This window comes from Phocoena phocoena, chromosome 13 (genome assembly GCF_963924675.1).
Source record: "Phocoena phocoena chromosome 13, mPhoPho1.1, whole genome shotgun sequence".
Classification (NCBI taxonomy): Eukaryota; Metazoa; Chordata; class Mammalia; order Artiodactyla; family Phocoenidae; genus Phocoena; species Phocoena phocoena.
Genome location: NC_089231.1, coordinates 64,288,114 through 64,303,842, shown reverse-complemented (window position 1 = coordinate 64,303,842; position 15,729 = coordinate 64,288,114). Strand labels below are relative to the sequence as shown.

At 45.1% G+C, this 15,729-nt stretch overlaps 1 protein-coding gene across 3 annotated transcripts in view; it reads right to left on the bottom strand.

Annotated features, from left to right (window-relative positions):
• PI4KA (phosphatidylinositol 4-kinase alpha) overlaps positions 1–15,729 on the bottom strand; it is a 94,600-nt gene that overhangs the window by 64,878 nt on the left and 13,993 nt on the right. For all 3 annotated transcript variants that reach the window (XM_065889925.1, XM_065889924.1, XM_065889923.1), the window contains exons 2-4: positions 7,311–7,427; positions 4,340–4,433; positions 1,699–1,787 (exon numbers count right to left, since the gene is read on the bottom strand). In XM_065889925.1, coding sequence (XP_065745997.1) covers positions 1,699–1,787; positions 4,340–4,433; positions 7,311–7,427 — 300 coding nt within the window. The remainder of the gene's footprint in view (positions 1–1,698; positions 1,788–4,339; positions 4,434–7,310; positions 7,428–15,729) is intronic.

Genomic DNA, 15,729 nt, shown 5'->3' with positions numbered 1-15,729 from the left:
CGTCACTGAGCCCCACAAAAGCTCAGGGCATAAGCTTCAGTTCACTGCGAGGGTCCTCGATTCCCAGCTTGGCATCCGAATCATCTACAGACGAGACGGACTTGCTTTCAGGATTTTCATCCCCGGTCCTGGCTAGTCCTAGCTGTTCAGCTTTCACCGCAGGGGCAGGCAACCAGAGACTCCTGCCAGGTGCCCCTGGGGTGGTCCTTCAGGTGGCTCTGCAAACCCTGCCCTCCGCTACACTGCTGACCCAGGATGTCAGGAGAGGTGTGGTCCAGGCCCTGATGAAGAGCACCTAGACCGAGTCCCTCTCACTTCCCCCGCTTCCAGTCTTGGGGAATCCAGGCAGAAAAATGAAGTTGGTCTGAGGTGACTTGTTCATCACCAAACTGCTCACGTTTTGCTAGTGTCAAATGATGCGGAACAGTGAGGACCTGGAAAGCAATGTTTCGTCCATTTCACGTATTAAAGTTATGCCACCATCTTCTGTGGTGACCTATTTCAATAGGTGTTACTGATAGAAAAGCCCTGTTAGTTTTTTAAATAATATGTGATTCTAACGCATCTAGTTACCTCTTTAGCCAACCCACAAGTAAATAAAGAACCTAAACTAAGAAAGAAGGGTGGAGACCAACATAATGGCAGAAATAGGGACACAGAATTTACAGTGTGATAGTAAGGAAAGAGATTTTAAAAATTATAAAAGATACAGGGGGTCTTCCCTGGTGGCGCAGTGGTTAAGAATCCGCCTGCCAGGGCTTCCCTGGTGGCGCAGTGGTTGAGAGTCCGCCTGCCGATGCAGGGGACACGGGTTCGTGCCCAGTCCAGGAAGATCCCACATGCCGCGGAGCAGCTGGGCCCGTGAGCCGTGGCCGCTGAGCCTGCGCGTCCGGAGCCTGTGCTCCGCAACGGGAGAGGCCACCACAGTGAGAGGCTCGCATACCACAAAAAATAAAATAAAACAAAGAAAACCTTCCTTCTAAAAAAAAAAAAAAAAAAAAAAAAATCCTCCTGCCAAGGCAGGAGACACAGGTTTAAGCCTTGGTCCGGGAAGATCTCACATGCTGTGGAGCTACTAGGCCTGTGTGCCACAACTACTAAGCCTGCGCTCTAGAGTCCACAAGCCACAACTACTGAGCCCATGTGCTGCAACTACTGAAGCCCATGCACCTAGAGTCCATACTCCGAAACGAGAAGCCACCATAATGAAAAGACCATGCACCACAATGAAGAGTAGCCCCCGTTCGCTACAAGTAGAGAAAGCCCTCTCGCAGCAATGAAGACCCAATGCAGCCAAATATAAATAAATAAATAAAAGGAGAGAAATATGAAATACATTTAAGTAACATTTCCAACAAAATAAACTAAAACTAAAAAAACTGGAGCACTTGAAGGAACGGCTCCAGCTTTCCAGAAAATCTTCTCCTATGAACGTCAGTCCCCAGCATTGAGGCAGGAGGACGCGTGACCTTTTGCTGGCCACCTCACAGGGCAATTGGAAAAGCTGAACGAGATAAGACTCGGGAGGTCAGCAGGGGACTAAGCACTGCAAGCAGGATTTAACATTTCTCATGTGTGTGACTAACAGTATGAAATAAATCAACATAAACAATCCAATCACTTTTTTTTTTTTGCCCTGTCATCACTTTGGGACTCTCAGATCTTACAGAAACACACACCGAGTCACCACACACTTACCTCATCCCTGAGGGAAGGGTCCCTATAAGCCACGTCAGACAGCAAAGTGACCAAGCAGAAGCTGAAGCTCTCGGCCACTGGGAGGGTGCCTGGAGGCAGAAAGACAGGAATCGGATCATCACACTGACTGGCCACCCCATCTGGCTGTTCCCTCTCACACGGCTGCCAAGGACCTGCTTACAGTGGAGGCCGCCCTCGTCAGGATGAGCCTCCAGAGAACAGATATGGGCCCAAGGTGTTTGTTGAGAAACACCCCTGCCTTCCTTGTAACAAAATGTTTTGGTTCAAGAAACTGAAATGCTTGCTGAGCCAATTTATAGTCTGAGATTACAGAGCCTCTCAACATGACAGATTCCATGTTTTATTCCCAACCTAAATAAAATTGGGAAATCAATCTTGGTAAGACTATGGGAGATGTTCCATGGAGGCTAACTGTCAAACAACAATTACTATCACTTAACTGAATTGATGTTTTTTTTTCCTTTTTTCTTCTGACAGGTGGAGAAAATCCTCAGAAGAGCATCCAGAGATGTGCTCTATTCCTTGTAGGTTTTTAAGCCCTTCCCTGACTGAGCCTGCCAGTACGGAGATTCTCAGGAGCAGAGCCTCAAGGTCAAGAAGGGAGCACTACACCCAAAAGACCACAAGTGAAGCACCACTTCTGCACTTTGGAAAGTTTAGACCTGCTGCCGAGGAGGTCCAATCACTATTAAACATTTAACCAATTTTGAACGTTGAGCACTGACTCAAAGACACACACACACAGAGCAGACGACCACTGCGTATCTACTTCCGCACACGTGATTCTTAAATGCAGCTCTAGGTCCTTCTCAAGCTTGAGCGTGGCCGGAACCACCAGGAGGGCTTGTTGAAACTCAGTCTGCCTGACTCCCGGGCCCAGAGTTCCTAACTCAATAGCTCCAATGTGGGGTCTGAGAATCTCCCTTCTGACAAGTTCCCAGGGTGCTGATGCTGCTGGCCCAGGGATGGCCCTTTAAGAACTACTGCTATGGCGTTTATCAAAGCAAAAGTGATACTGCCTTAATAGAAACTAGGAGACTGAAATATTACCCAATAATTGGAAATTTATATATCTCTAACAATGTTTTTTTTTAATAAATTTATCTATTTTTTATTTATTTATTTTTGGCTGCATTGGGTCTTCATTGCTGCGTGTGGGCTTTCTCTACTTGCGGTGAGCGGGGGCTACTCTTTGTTGTGGTGTGTGGGCTTCTCACTGTGGTGGCTTCTCTTGTTGCAGAGCACGGGCTCTAGGCATGCAGGCTTCAGTAGTTCTGGCTCGCGGGCTCTAGAGCGCAGGCTCAGTAGTTGTGGTGCACGGGCCCAGCTGCTCCGCAACATGTGGGACCTTCTCGGACCAGGACTTGAACCTGTGTCCCCTGCATTAGCAGGCAGATATTTAACCACTGCGCCACCAAGGAAGTCTCTAACAATGTTTAAATAATGCTAAAAAACTCATTCGAATGAGTCCAAGTATACAGAAGTGATATTTGTTTTGAAATAAAATAGGATCAACACTTTCTAGTATTCTACTTCTCCCCAAATTAGATAACAATGGTTGACACAGATGTTTCACTTTTCAGCAATGCTCTATTTAATCTGCAGTCTTTCAAATTCCAGGACACCTGAATAATTTGGGGTCTGTCAGCTTTAGGTACAGTAAGTCACCAGAAATGCTGAAAACCCCAAGGGCAAGAGGAACACGGGCAGGCACAAGCGGATGTTCATGAGGACAGCACACTCTCCAGCAGACTGAGCCCACCTGACAAATTCAGGCCATGCCACCAACAGAAAGGACCAGGGCGTTGTTTGCAGGCACCAACCCCCTGCTAGATCTGAAGGTGGGGGCCTTGGACTCAGAGAGAGAGATTACAAGGAAACTTTAGTCTCATGGGTCATGAACTCTGAAATGTTGGAGATCTTCCAAGCTGATTTTGGAGTCTTGGGAAATCTGTTTACAAGATCATGAGTGTTATAAGCGTTTAGCACAATGCCTGGCATGTAGGGGACCTATGTAAATACTTCGGGAGGGACAAGAGGAAGAAGGCAAGGAGGGAGGAAGGGAGGGGAGGGCAGTGGAGGGGAAGAGAGAAAAGATTATCTAACTTTCTCTTTGACCTTAAAGAGAGATCAGTATCGAATACAAGTTAAAAAGAAATACACATGAATTTATTCCATTTGCAAAGATGCAAAGTTCAGTGGAAACTTAGCAACATCGACAAAGCCATAAAACTACTGACAGTGGACATAGTGGTTGAGTCCCAAACTCCCACCTCAGCCCTCCTTTCTGTGCAGCCACCAGGCCATCTGGAGAACTGACCTCACTGCAGGGTGAGCCTCTCCATCTGAGGCAACAGACCAGCTCAGGGACAGCAGGGGACCCAGGGCAGCCAATGGGACATGAGCAAAGGTTCCTGAGGGTCCCCGTGGTCCTGCTCAGGTCCGCTCATCCCGCCCAGGGCTCTGGGCAACGTGAGAAAGTGCTAGTGCTGCAGGCACAGGAGTGGAACCAGCTAGAAGCATCCTAACTGCCGCGTTAGTGTGATTAAACATTCAATCCTCACAGACGGGAAACACACAGATGCTTCCTCGCATTCAGGGAAACTTTAAGCAAAACTACCTCTGCCTTTCCGAGCTGTGCTTTCTTCTACCCAATACACTTTCGGAAGACCTTTAAGAAGTCGAAGAAGGTAAGGAACCACAGAATCTTTGTGCTAAAAAAAAAAAAAAAAAAAATTACATTTAATTAAGTACACAATTGGTAGCTTTTTAGCACAGACTGAGCCCAAAACAAAGCACATCCACATCCTGATCATCTCAGAGAAGGGCGTTTGCACAGCGTCGCACCCTTCCTGCTGCACATGGCGGGCAGCGTCCCTACGGCCAACAGGAAGGCCGACACCTGCCCTCTGCTGCTCAGGGTCCAGCCTGGCTCTGGCCTCCAGAAGAAGATACGTGTGCACACACTCAGAACTGCCTCCTGCCAGGTGTTTAAAGTCCCCAAACCCAAACCTCAGGACCACATCCTCCAGACTGGAGAGCAGCTTACAAACTTGGTGATGCTTCTTTCTGTTGTTCACAGCCCTTGTGCTCTTCCCTTCCTTTCATAAATTTTCGGCTTCATGTTTCCTTTTGCTCCTCTCAAATTGAGCATTAGACTTTATAGCCAACGTTAGCCAATGGAAAAATTACTTTCATCTAGTTTCCAAACTAGCCAATCAGCATAGAGTTCATAACCTTCCACCACTAGCTCTCCTGGCTGTCTCCCTACATGCGGCTGCCCCCGTGAAGGACAAGTGTGCTCCAGAGAAGGGGACACTATCTGATGTTCTGAAACGCTGAAAAAACATGTAGCTTTGAATACATGGTTACAAATTCTGCCACACTCCTTTCACCAAAAGGCAGAGTCAAATTTGCATCCCCTGAAAACAGAGCTGCCTTGGTGACTTGCTTCTAGTGTACAGTCAGACCTCCGTATCCAAGGGTTCCACGTCCGTGGATACAAAGAGCCGACAGTACTACACCATTTTATATGGAAGACTGGAGCATCCTTGGACTGTGGTACCTGCAAGGGGTCCCGGAGCCAATCCCCTGAAGATGCCCAGGGATAGCTGCATGTAGAAAGTAGAATGAACAAGCCTGACTTCCCAGGCTCGCTCAGAGATGGCAGAGCCACTTCCCCCGGCTCTTTCTCAGGACATGCACTCTTGCAACCCAGACACTATGCTGTGACCAAGTGACACAGCCCAGGCCACACAGGGAGGCCATGCACATGGAGGGGCCCTGGCCAAGAGCCCCAGAGAAGGTCCAGCCAGCGGCCAGGATCAACCCCACACACGTGGGGGAGAGGCCTTCAGGTGACTCCAGGGCCAGCCTTTGAGCCACCCCAGATGAAACCAAATGGAGCAGAGACTGGGCTCTTCTGAGCACTGGCTAAATTGCAGATTCATGAGCAAAAACCTCTGCCAAACAAAACCAACTAACTTTGGGGTAATTAAGCCACCAACTTTAGGGTAATTTTTATGCCACAGCAGGTAACCAAAATAAATAGAGAACTTTCTTTAGTGAAAACAAAACCATTTTTCCTGTACAACAATTGCCCAGGGAACTGGTGTACTAACACACACAAGACCCCAAAGGGGCTGCACACCAAGGCCCTGCAGAGAGGAAGCGGCCCGGGCTCTTCCCCACACACCCTGCAATGGTGTCACCACCACTGCTACTCTGGCCACGGCTGCCGCCAGGGCAGCCCACTAACTGGGCACAAAGGAGGCCAGTGCCAGCGCCCACCAGGGATGGAGGAAAGGAACACAAACTCCAGGTGGATCACGAGAAAGCTGGTCCCTAGGCACAGGGGCCAGCAGACACCGGGCTCCTCTCTTGGTGTCCGTGAGGCCTCCAGCTTCCTGGGAAGCTCAGGCCAACTGTGAGCCCCATGGGACAGCTGCTGCCACCCCTGCCAACCACTGACCCGGAACCCAAACCACACCAAAAGTAACTTGTACTCGTCTCTTCCCTGCCATCTGAAAAAACCCAATACAGGTATTAGGGGCTCACAGGTAAATCCAGCAAGTGATGTGTTTGCCAAAGATAGTTTCAAGTAATACTCATTCAAATAGCAGTAGTTTCTTATACAGGTTTCTTTTTTTGAAAATTTATTTTCCTCCCTTTATTTCTATATTTAAATTTAAATAGGACCTGTCAAATAGAAAATGATTGTATTTATTTTCACATTTGTAAATAAATAGGAAGAAGAAGAATTAAAATGCAGCTTATGCATCTAATCTTGGTTTTTCATGTGGCCTTGATCAGGTAACCTATTTAATTTTTGAAATACTTCTCTAAAATTAAAATGCTTATTTTTTTTCAAATGTATAAATACTCTGTCAAAAATATTAATTCTTATTGAAGTAAAATTTCCAGGACATGCAAGCTAACTTTTTTAGATGAATAAAAATTCAAATAGCTGACATCTTTATATTTTTAACATAGGATGATTAAACTTGGAATTTTAAAAAATGATTTTTGGCAATGATAAAAATAAACAGATAAAAGATTCTGTATCCAGTGACTGAGCATTTGCTTCAATTAGCCTTGGTAAATACTAAAAAATGGCCACTTTCTGTTGTAGTGACAAAAATGGTTTGTAAATCACCTTTAAAAGACACATTAACATGTACTCTAAAACAATTTATATCATAGTTTTGAAAAAGACTATTATGTCACAATTATCTCAAAGAACACTGTCTTTTTGGAAGGAAAAGAAGTGGTTACTCTGAGTCTGGCTCCCGAGTGTTTTGCCTGAGGTTTAAAATCAAGTCTACTCTGGAGGGTACATGATTACTTCACAAAGCACTCTAACATTCTGTCGAAAACAAAAACCGCACCTTCCTGAGGACGTGTCCATAGAGGTCTCATTCCCACCAGTTCTGCTCCCTCCCCATCACTCGCCCTCAGCTGACCACTTACACCAGGTAGGTTCTCGAGCGCTCCTCTAGGCCTGATTTAGGAGTATAAAGTAGGCACAAACTTAAACCCTAACTGCACCCTCTTTTGCATGCAGAAACACTTTTAATTTAGCCAAGTCCTACCTGTAGATCAGATTCAATGAGAAAAATGCCCAATGCAATCACCGCGTCTCTCCGCCTTTCATCCAACTGGAAGATGCCATGGAAATCGACTGGGCACATACATAGCAGCTTCTGGACCTAGAAAATGAGACCAAACAAACAAAAAAAGCCCATAGCTTAAAAATATATAAACCCACACTCAGATAAACCAGTACCAAAAAGCCCAGTGAATATATACAACAAATAAGTCATTTTTTTCCAATCAAAAGGTCATTAAAAAGGACACCTCCAGCCTCTGAAATGATGGTATACACACCCCTCCAAGGAACCTGGATCAAGAGCTGAAAGGCTGTGTCCACGGAGGTGGTAAAGCACCATGGCTAACGTCTGCCCTTCGGTGTCAGGGCAGTCCAGGGTCCCCACCTCCCAGTGGTGCCCGTGAGCAGGTTATGAAAACATACAGGTAAGCTACCTAGAGTCACAAGCTCTCCCCTTAGGGCTCTTTAAACATTAAATGTGTGTAAAGCACTCAGAACTGTGCGGGGCACACAGTACGTGCTCAATAAACAATATATATTGTTACTGGACATGGCATGGTGGCAGGCAGAGGGCAGCAGGCAGGCAGTCAGCAATTTCCTGAATAAATAGAAACACTAGGATTATCGTCAGAACAAACCAACAGTCAGTGTCTGTCATAAAAGAACTAAAAATCAGGATTTATTATGAAAAGGAAATCAGGTGATGCCAATCTTGAAAATCTCTGCCAGAGCAAGCTCTGAACAGAGCTTTAAGATACACCAGGAGGCCCTAACCTTGCTGTCCCATGGACCCAATGAGAAGTCTCTCACTGACATTCACGTGGTCTGGTGGGATGTTCTAATAGCAAAGGAAATGGAAGCCAGTGATTGCCATTTGCCCTGAAAATGCATCAGGCAATTACCATTGTAATTTTTTATAGAAAGTAATTTGCTGTTGTTCCCTTCAGATTTTAAAAGGGCAAATACAAGAGGAGAAACTGAAACTGGCAAAGATTATGTAAAATACTTTCACCCCAGTGTTGTGTATACTAAGTGAAACTCTGAAACAATCTAAATATTTAACATTAGGAAAATAATCATGATGAACCACTGGATCAAATATTAGGTTAAACCCTAACTGCTGATATTCAACCATTTTTGACCTACAAAAACAATGCTTTTGTAAAGTTTAACCTAATGTTAGACGTTAAAAATGGCATTTTTCTATGACTAAGCAGTGACACAGAACAATGTTCTAAATGTTCTATAAGCTCACAAAAGGAATGATCTGAATTACATACAGAAAAAATGCTGGAAGAAAATACATCAGGGAGTTCCCTGGCGGTCCAGTGGTTAGGACTCAGCACTTTCACTGTCGTGGCCCGGGTTCAATCCCTGGTCGGGGAACTAAGATCCCGCAAGCCATGAAGCGTGGCCCAAGATATACATATTTGTATACGTGTATATATGTATGTGTGTGTATATATATGTGTGTATATATATATATATGTGTGTGTATATATACATATATATATTCAAAGTGTTAATAGTTTTGACAGGATGACCAGAGGTGAGACATTTCTTCTTCATGCTTTTTTATATTTGCCAAAATATGTTCTAAAGGAAAATATTTCTTGTGTAATCAGAAAAAACATCCAGTAGGTTAAAATAAAAATATATACACATGAGGGGGAATCCATGCTTGTGTGATTAAATGCTTAGGCAAAAGAGCACACAGCAATGGGCAAGCGAGGAATGGAAGTCGAACTTCCCCCTCGTCACTGGGAGAACATGCTTCATGATCAGGGGAAATAAAACACGAAGGAGCTGCAGACCAAGCACGGTAAAGCGATCGTTGCAGAGACTCACACTCACATAACAGACAGTCAAGTCTCTAAAGAAACACGCCTGCAAATAAGAAATCCAACACAAGGTGGATTATATGAGAAGGAGCCATTGAGATCCAGAGCTGACCCTTGAGCCGCCACTGACCCGAGGCCTGTGGAAGCCCTCCCACAGGCCCCACCCCGGGCAACACAGACCTGGGGAGGGGACCCCAAGGCTGGAGGACAAAGTGAGACTCAGAAACGTGACAGGACTGGCCCAACCTCATTACTAAATATGGAAAAGCTGTAACTGTACAGAAAAGATGACCCTTCAACAGTCCCACATGTCAACACAGACAAGCCTAAGATTTTATATGCTCATGCTCTCAGTCCTGTCCTCTGTCCCTGGAGGCTTTTGGTGAGGCAGGGTAAGGATCATGCTGTATTTTTCTGTGGAAGTGAAATACATTTGGACTTTGGAGTTAGACCCAGAGTCACCAGGCGACACGTCGAGCCTCAGCTTCCCGTCTATACAGCGTCCCCGTGGGGCCAGGTACGGAGGCAGAGCCCTCACCTGGGCTCAGGACTCGCTCCACGGCAAGTGGTGGGCATAGTTCACACCACTGTGCAACAGTAACGGCCTTCAAATGGCTCCTATGAGGGTCGATGGAAGCAGGACGCCTATAACTCATTTACTCACTGTTCACTGGGCACTACTTGCGGGAGGTGCCGCCCATGAACCTCAGACCAGGCCCTGCCCTCATTCCAGAGGGGGAAAGACAACCCAGGTGAGGACCAGAGATGAGGTCATGTAAGAGGCATTAATTCTCCCCGTTGAAAGTAAGGGAAGAGCTGTCTCTCTCCTTCTCTTTCTTTGAGAACTCACACTAGAAAACTTGCCAAAGGAAGGATTTCCTCATTTCTTGGAACGGTGCATAAATTCTTTTGAAGACTAGACTGGCACTTTGCGAGCTTTATGACTTAGGAATGTCTTTCTCGAGGACCTGGGGAGCCATCTCTTTGGAATGTACACATCGAGGGAGACAGTGCCCATCTCCCCATCTCTGGGGAGGACAGGAGCCTAACTTCCATGGGCTTCAGACTCCAAGTTGCAAAACCACCTCCTGTCATAAAGGTGGGAGGATGAAGCCAATCAGCTAACACAGTCCATCACTCCAGTTACCAGGTAGTTAGCACGAACTAAGTGTGACAAATGGTGCTGACAAGTCCTCTTATTTGATTTTAGCCCAGTGAGACTTCTAAACAACTATAAAACAATAAATTTGCACTGTTCTAAGCCACTAAGGTTGTGGGCATTTGGAATGCCCACAGCAATAGGAAACTTATACAGTTGGTCACAGAACTGTAAACAAAACTCAAAACCTGGACTGCCTATCAAGAAAGATATAAAAATTAATCAGGTTACAGGCAATATTTATTTCCTTCTTTACTCTTTTCTGTATTTTCTGTAAGGAATACTGTTAACTGCAGAATCAGAAAAAAAAATTTTAAATAGTAGGAACAATTTTGCCACTAATGCAAATCTTATTTCTAAAAGGACAATAATACTTATACTCTTAGAGCTCAGAAAATAAGAGAAGAGTGTATAATATTTCAATGGATAGAATCTGGGTAATCCAAGAACAAAGAAGTAACATAAAACCGGAAGAAAATCTAGGTCAACTAAACGAAGAAGATGTTTTCTACATACAACAGTCCTACTACAACTTCTTTAATTCTAACATCTTAACATCAGCAAAACAACTGCTACTTAACTATAATTTCCCCAAGAGTCTCAACCTACGTAGGAAGGTTTTTAAAAAGCAGGCGATGCAGCTATCTGGCCCTGACACAGGCACGTGGCTGCAGAGAGAGGGATGGCTGGGTGGGGACCCAGGCCGGTGCCACCTGGGACAGGAGGCGCAGGCACGTCAAGCTCAATCTCACAAAGCAGCCTTGAAAATGCTTCACAGCTCTGTGTAAACGAAAACCAAATTGATTAAATTACTTCATTAGCAAAAAAAATCACGGAAATACTGGATTGTGACATTGAGCTTTCCTTGGTAAAATTTCTCTAAGGAAACACGCAGCACACACAGGCCCAACCCCCATACCGAGAGGACACTCGGCCCCAGGCCTGAGGCCCACTGACGACCCCCAATCACAGGCAGGGTCCCAGGCAGAGGCCGGGGGAGGGCGCGGCCTCGGCTGCCAAGCGTCCACTTTCAGGAGATCGTGTGCCATCCTGCTTCACAGGTTGGGCAACTTGGCCCGGACGGGTTAAGTATGATCTCAGGCAGCAGGCACTTCCCTAGACCCTCTGACTTCTGTCCCCCCGCTCATGCACCCCCACTGGCCCCCAACTCCGACACAAACTCCATGCACATGTGCAGTCTGGCAAGGGAGGTCCTCCCACATACCGACACCCAGCCTGGACCTCTGCCAGGCCGCTTCCAGGGTCTCCACTGTCTGCAACATTTCTCAACCTGCCTCGTCTCCCCACAAAACCCTTCCATCGTTCTAAGACGCAGCTCCCCCTCTCCTGCTTGTCAAGCTGCTCTGGACATCAGGTCTATCCCCTCACACCTCTGAGGAGCCCACCAAGAACCCTGGGCTGGGATGCCTGCCCTTCTCATGTCTTACCTTGGAGCCCCTGTGTACTTACCTTCCGTCCCCTGCAGACGGGACTGTGTCCCCCTGGTCACGTGCCCACCACAGCCCCATTAACTATCCCCATTCTACGGCTTACAAAAGTGAGGCACAGAGAGGTCAAAGTTCTAATGCAGAATAAAGCTTCAACATTATAATGAATAAAAAATGAAAAAATAACATTGAATAATTTTCTTCAGAAGTTTACAACAAATTAACAAGTAATTTGGTTTCTTTGAGGTGAGGGAGGGAAGAGCCTGTCATTATTAAAGGTCACTAAGCTCAAAATCTGAAAGAGACGGCTGGGGTTGCTCCCATTTATGAAAAGGATCCAGAGGGGTTGGCTCTGCACGCCACTCTGAGGAGGCCAGTAAGGAACAGACCACAGGAGGCAACAGAGGTAACTTCCTTAGACTTTGAGAAGCCCTGACAGTACTTTAACCCAAGGCTTGTTAAGAGAGATGCCTTGAGGTGAATTTACTGCCAAAGTAAGGAAATGCCGAACCAAGTTAGAGAAAATAAGATGCCCTCACAAGTCTGGATGAGTGGGCAGAACACCACAGATGAGAACTCAACATAAGAGTGGGTGTAGGTCAGGTATGTAGGTCAAAATAAAGCTACAATAATAGCGTTACAAGCTGGCCAATTAAACTTTTAAGTATGCAACTTTTGTTATCTGAAACCTCTGGGAATACTCTTCCTGGAGAAACAAAAGTCCCTGAGAACTGAAGATTATGCTTTAAGTATTAGTGGTATTTTGTTGTTGTTAAATCTGTTTTTTAATTCTCATTCTCCTACGCCCTGCCCCCTTAGAGAACAGTGAACATAAGTCAACATTTTCTAAGTGACTCAGAGTGAGCATGATAGACAAAGGTGATTGTGACATGATGCTTGTGTCTTAAAACTATGCCAATTTTGGCAAACTGACAAATCATGTCCCTCAAGCCTCAGCTTTCCCAGGTATAAAAGGATGAACAGATAGATTTTTGCAATGTCTGCTCTAGCAATAAAATCCGGTGAGCCAAGAACTTCCACCTGCAGCGATGAGAGAACAGCAGGATCTGGATTTACCTTCCTGCCAAAAAACAACAGAAAAATGGACAAATACATGAAACCACTGGTTTCGTACACTGGAAAAGCAGCACAGGACTGAAAAGCTTAGGGGAGAGGAAACAAGGTGAGCCCTACAGCTGCCCTGATTTTCTGCCAGAAGATGTATCCTGGACCACAAAACAGGGAAGGGCATCCCAAGCAGATCATGCTGGTCTCACTAAGCTGAGGAGACAGAAATGGGAGTACTGGAAGTCTAAAAGCAGGTGGGAATTCTGGAGAAGAGAGAGCTCAACAAAAAAAAAGCTCCACAAATCTGCAAGAGTTCCCCTGAGTCTTTGATGAATATACTAAGACAGACCAGGATAGGGTAATACTCCACAATGTTGGGCAAAAAACAACCAAGGAACTGTGAGATGAATGGTTCCTGGGTTCTCAGAGAGCTGAGAGGAGTCTCAGTTACTCCCAGCCAGAGCGAAAAACCCGCAAAGCATTCAGTGGAGAACTCAAAGGGGCACACCTCAGCAGTGGGGCTAAACTACCCCTGTCGCAAAAGCTATTTCAGACCTGCCCTAACAAAGTTTAAAAACCAGCTCTGCAATAGATGCAGAAAAAGCATGTGAAAAAATTCAACATCCTTCATGATAAAAACACTCAACAGGGACTTCCCTGGTGGTCCAGTGGTTAACACTCCACACTTCCATGGCAGGAGGCACGGGTTCAATCTCGGTTGAGGAACTAAGATCCTGTATGCTCCCGGTGTGGCCAAAAAAAGAAAAAAGCAAACACTCAACAAACTAGGAACTTCCTCAACCTGATAAAGATTATCTATGAAAAACCCACAGCCAACATTTTACATAGTAAAAGATGGAAAGCTTACCCCCCCAAGTTCAGGAACAAGATAAGGATGTTCACTCTCAACACTTCTACCCAGTGTTGTGCTGGAGGGTCTGGTCAGGGCAATTAGACAAGAGAATGAAATAAAAGCCATCCAGATTGGAAAGAAAAAAGAAAAACTATCTCTATTTGCAGATGACATGAGCTAAAGGAGAGGTAACCCATCCCCAGGCCACGGACCAGTACCAGTCCATGGCCACTTCAGAACCGGGTGGCACAGCAGCAGGTGAGTGGCAGGGGAGCAAGCGAAGCTTCATCTGTATTCACAGCCGCTCCCCATCACTTGCATTACCACCTGAGCACCGCCTCCTATCAGATCAGTGGCGGCATTAGATTCTCACAGGAGCGCAAACCCCACTGTGATCTGCACATGCGAGGGATCTAGCTTGCATGCTCCTTATGAGAATCTAATGCCTGATGATCTGAGGTGGAGCTGAGGCGGTGATGCTAGTGCTGGGGAGCAGCTGCAAATACAGATTATCATTAGCAGAGAGGTTTGACTGCACAGAGACCATAATAAATCAATTGCTCGCAGATTCATATCAAGACCCTATCAGTGAGTGGCAAGTGAAAACAAGCTCAGGGCTCCCACTGATTCTGCATTATGGTGAGTTGTATAATTATTTCACTATATATTACAATGTAATAATAATAGAAAAAAATGCACAATAAACAATGCACTTGAATCATCCGGAAACCATACCCTTCCCCCACACCAGTCTGTGGAAAAACTGTCTTCCAAAAAACTGGTTCCTGATGCCAAAAAGTTGGGGACCACTGATCTAAAGAATCCACTAAAAAAAAATTAGACCTAATAAATAAGTTCAGCAAAGTTGCAGGATACAAGATCAATATAGAAAAATCAACTGTAATCAGACTTTCAGTTTTACAAGATGAAAAGAGTTCTAGAGATGGATGGTGATTGTAGTAAAACACTACAAATGTATTTATTTATTTTAAAATAAATTTATTTATTTATGGCTGCGTTGAGTCTTCGTTGCTGTGCGTGGGCTTTCTCTAGTTGCGGTGAGCAGGGGCTACTCTTCATTGTGATGCGCGGGCTTCTCATTGCAGTGGCTTCTCTTATTGCGAGCATGAGCTCTAGGCATGCGAGCTTCAGTAGTTGTGGCACACAGGCTCAGTAGTTGTGGCACAGGGGCTTAGTTGCTCCATGGCATGTGGGATCTTCCCAGAGCAGGGATCGAACCCGTGTCCCCTGCACTGACAGGTGGATTCTTAACCACTGCGTCACCAGGGAAGTCCCTATGAATGTATTTAATATCACTGATCTGTACACTTAAAAGTGATTAAGATGGCAAGTTTTAAATTATGTGTATTTTACCACAATAAAGGAAACGGGGGAAAAATCAACAGCATTTCTATACAGTACCAATGAACAGACTGAAAAATGATATTAAGAAATTATTCCATGGTGACTTTTATGTCGTGAATTAATTCCATTTACAATACATCAAAAGAACAAAATACTTAGGCATAAATTTAACAAAGGAAGTGCAAAACTTACATTCTAGAAACTACAAAACCTCACTGAAAGTAAAGACCTAAATAAATGGAAAGATATCCCATGATCATGGATGATAAGAATTAATATTAAGATGGTAATTATACACTGAATTGACCTACAGATTCAACACAATCCCTATTATAACCCCAGGTGACTTCTTTGCAGAAATTGATAAGCTGATCCTAAAATTCACAGGGAAATTCAAGGGACCCACAACAGACAAGGCTATCTTGAAAAGGAAGAGCAAAGTTTGGGGACTCACTCGTCCCAATTTCAAAACTTACTATAAAGTGACAGTAATCAAGACAGTGTGCTAGGGTAAGGACAGATATATAGACCAGTGCTAAAATAAAAACAGCTGCCACCCTAGAATTCTATAGTCAGCAGAAATGAAGCTGGAAAAAAAACTTTTCCAAATAGGACAAAGCTGAGAGAATTAATCACACTTGCAGACCTGTACTATAAGAAATGTTAAA